The sequence below is a fragment of the Prunus dulcis genome, chromosome 4 (genome assembly GCF_902201215.1).
Source record: "Prunus dulcis chromosome 4, ALMONDv2, whole genome shotgun sequence".
NCBI classification, from domain to species: domain Eukaryota; kingdom Viridiplantae; phylum Streptophyta; class Magnoliopsida; order Rosales; family Rosaceae; genus Prunus; species Prunus dulcis.
The window spans coordinates 2,886,228-2,889,008 of record NC_047653.1 but is presented as its reverse complement, the minus strand read 5'-3'; the positions used below and the strand labels follow the sequence as shown (position 1 = coordinate 2,889,008).

General features: G+C 34.0%; 1 protein-coding gene across 1 annotated transcript; it reads right to left on the bottom strand.

Moving 5' to 3' along the window:
• Positions 1-401: 401 nt before the first annotated feature.
• Positions 402-2,569, bottom strand: LOC117624200. Its single transcript, XM_034355342.1, has 7 exons — positions 2,062-2,569; positions 1,823-1,863; positions 1,504-1,741; positions 1,352-1,419; positions 1,151-1,229; positions 1,016-1,068; positions 402-519 (listed from the first exon to the last, which is right to left on the bottom strand). The coding sequence occupies exons 3-7, from the start codon at positions 1,639-1,641 to the stop codon at positions 402-404; spliced, it is 456 nt and encodes a 151-aa protein (XP_034211233.1). The 5' UTR covers positions 1,642-1,741; positions 1,823-1,863; positions 2,062-2,569.
• Between the last annotated feature and the right edge of the window lie 212 nt (positions 2,570-2,781).

Below are 2,781 nucleotides of genomic sequence, written 5' to 3'. Positions count from 1 at the left end.
ATTATTCTGTGTTTAGTTTGGGTCCTTGCACCATCAATAATCATTCAACCGAATCAACCCATAGAGAGAGAATAAGCAGCAGAGAAGGCAACAAAACCCAACCTCCTTCAATTCGGGATATGAAAGAGTCATCGAAGAAACAGATCAAAATAAAGTGAGCGAGGAAGAAAGGGTTTCAGATGTTCATGTTCAGATTCAGGAAGACGGCAACAAAAACTCATTTCTAACTAGCAAATCATTATAAATATTTCAAACTCAATGCATTAAAGTTCCTTGGAATGTCATAAAACTATAGTTCTGGCACAACACCACAAATAAGGCCACTGATCTAACGATCGAGATAAACGATAATTACTAAGCAGGTCAGATTATTGACTCAGAGGTCCCAGACTCGAGTTCTATTAAGAGAATTCTTGCTGTTCCTCATTGGATCCACACACTCTCTTCTCCACTGTAGGTGATGTGAAGAAATCCATCTTCATCCTTATTTTCCTCATCGATTGTAGACATCCAATGCACCAGCAACATTGGAGGAATTATCACAACCACAACTAATTTGGGAACAAGTTATTATTATCCCTAAATAAAAAATGAGTTGCAGCTACCAATTGGAGGTTTAGTGTTCCTGAAATAGAAAAATATAGGTTTTTCTGTGCTGACCCCATGCCATTGACTGAATTAAAAAAAAACAAATTCTCAAAGAGACATATCACCATAGACAAGGAATCTGCAGTCAGAAAAACAAGATAGGCAATAAAACTATGTGAGAACCCCTTCATTTGAGAAAAGCTATTAACACAAATGAAGTTGGGAGTTTTCCTTTGTAGTGCATGAACTTTGGAGCTTTTTTCTTTTCAGCAAGCGATTCTTAATATCTGCATTTTCAATTTTTTTTTTCTGACGGATTTCGGAACATATATCAAAAGCATAAATGAAAGGGAAACGAGCCTACACATACCACTGTAGCAATACAAATAAATAAATAAACTAAAGCACAACGGAATTGGAAACTAACTTCTTAGTGTCAATGTCATGAATGTCACTCCTTGCATCCTTGTCCACAGTCACCTTCATGGGTACTCAGATTGGAACATGGTATATCCATGATTGCATAGAAAGTAAAACATATTTAAGGCAGTGAAATTCTTACTGGTATACAATTTGGATGCTTCTCCCGCAGTTTCCCAGCATCTAAAATAATACGTTGTTTGTATTTGTTCAAAATATTCCTGAACATAAATCAAAAGCATAAATGAAAAAAAAAACAACCATATTCCATTATAGCAATACAAATCAAGCTAATTAAAGCACATCGAAATTGGCAATTGACTTCCTCAAATGAAAATCTTACCTCCATGTCTCCTTGTACCTGGCAGGAGTGTTGGTACTTGCAATCAAAATCGCAGCCTTCTCTATAACCTTAGCATAAAGTCTCAAATTAGAACAGAGTGCATCCATTGAATGCGTATGACGTAAACATATTTGATTCAGTGAAATTCTTACCGCATTGGCATTTCTCCTATTCCAAGGGTCTAAAGTTCGAATGGGCCTCGTGGACACATAAAATGAGTTTTTCCTTCTTTTTTCTAACAAATTTCTAAACTTAAATGAAAAGCATAAATAGAAAGGAAACACAATCATGTTCCATTGTAGCAATACAAATCAAGATAATTAAAGAACAAAAGGAGTTGGCAACATCTCTTCAATGTCAGGAACGTCTCCTTGCAGCATTCTCCACAATCTGCATAAGTCTCAAATTAGAACAAAGTATGTCCACCGAATTCCTAGGGACTAGACATATCTGATTCGGTGAAATGCTTACTGGTATTGGATCTTGATTGTTCTCTTCTGCTTTGCTCCTATCTGAAATATTTTCGTCCAAAACCATCATAAGAAAACAGATGACAAACTTTGACAAAAATAAATCGCCAATTTCAAAAATAAACTAGAATCACTATCAGACCTGATCTATGCAATTTCGAACTAATATTTAAACAACTACAGAGACCAAATACTAAAATAGGCACACCGGTATTGCATAAACTATATAAAAATACAAACCCGGAGAAATTTGAAGCTGGCAAAATCCTTTTCGCAAGGTGAAACTCCCACTACAACTGTTCTCTGTAAATTCCAAGCAACAAAACATCACAATTGCACACCAAATGATCTTAACCAGAAATTAAAAAACAAATTTAAACACAATTACAACAAGAAATTCTCTTCTAAAATAACCATAATCACTATCAACCCTGTATCTAAATTTTTTTTCAATAACCTTTAACCTACAAAGACCATCATCTTAAAGATAAATAACTACACATACTGTTTACATTTTGGCATGAAAAAGGAACATTTCAGCCTTAGACAAAAACAACATTTCACGTTTTATCTATAAAGTAACCTCCAATCCAAACAGGAAAAACTCATTACTCTGCTTGAAAAATTAAACATTCAAATTACAAACAAATATTAAAACACAAAATAGGAACATGGGTATTGCATAAACTATACAATAAACCACCCCAGAAAATATTTAAAATATATATAAAATTTATAAAAACAAAAACAAAAAACAAAACAAAAAAAACAAAAAAAACAAAAAAAAACATTGACCCTGTGGATATTCCTCCTTGAAAGAGCTTTCCGCCATGAAGAAACTCCCACAAAGACTGTTCTCTGCAAATTTTCAAACAAAGAAACATCACAACCGCATACCAAATTTTCTTCCCCAGAAATTAAATAACATCAAACATAACAATGGCAAGAGAAACGTTGTGA

Coding starts and splice junctions, on each gene's coding strand:
- LOC117624200 (XM_034355342.1), bottom strand. CDS start 1,641: ATGATTGTGTTTCCTTTCTATTTATGCTTTTCATTTAAGTTTAGAAAT. Junction 1,420..1,503: donor ATAGGAGAAATGCCAATGCG/GTAAGAATTTCA, acceptor CTTTATGCTAAG/GTTATAGAGAAGGCTGCGAT. Junction 520..1,015: donor CATGACATTGACACTAAGAA/GTTAGTTTCCAA, acceptor CCAATGTTGCTG/GTGCATTGGATGTCTACAAT.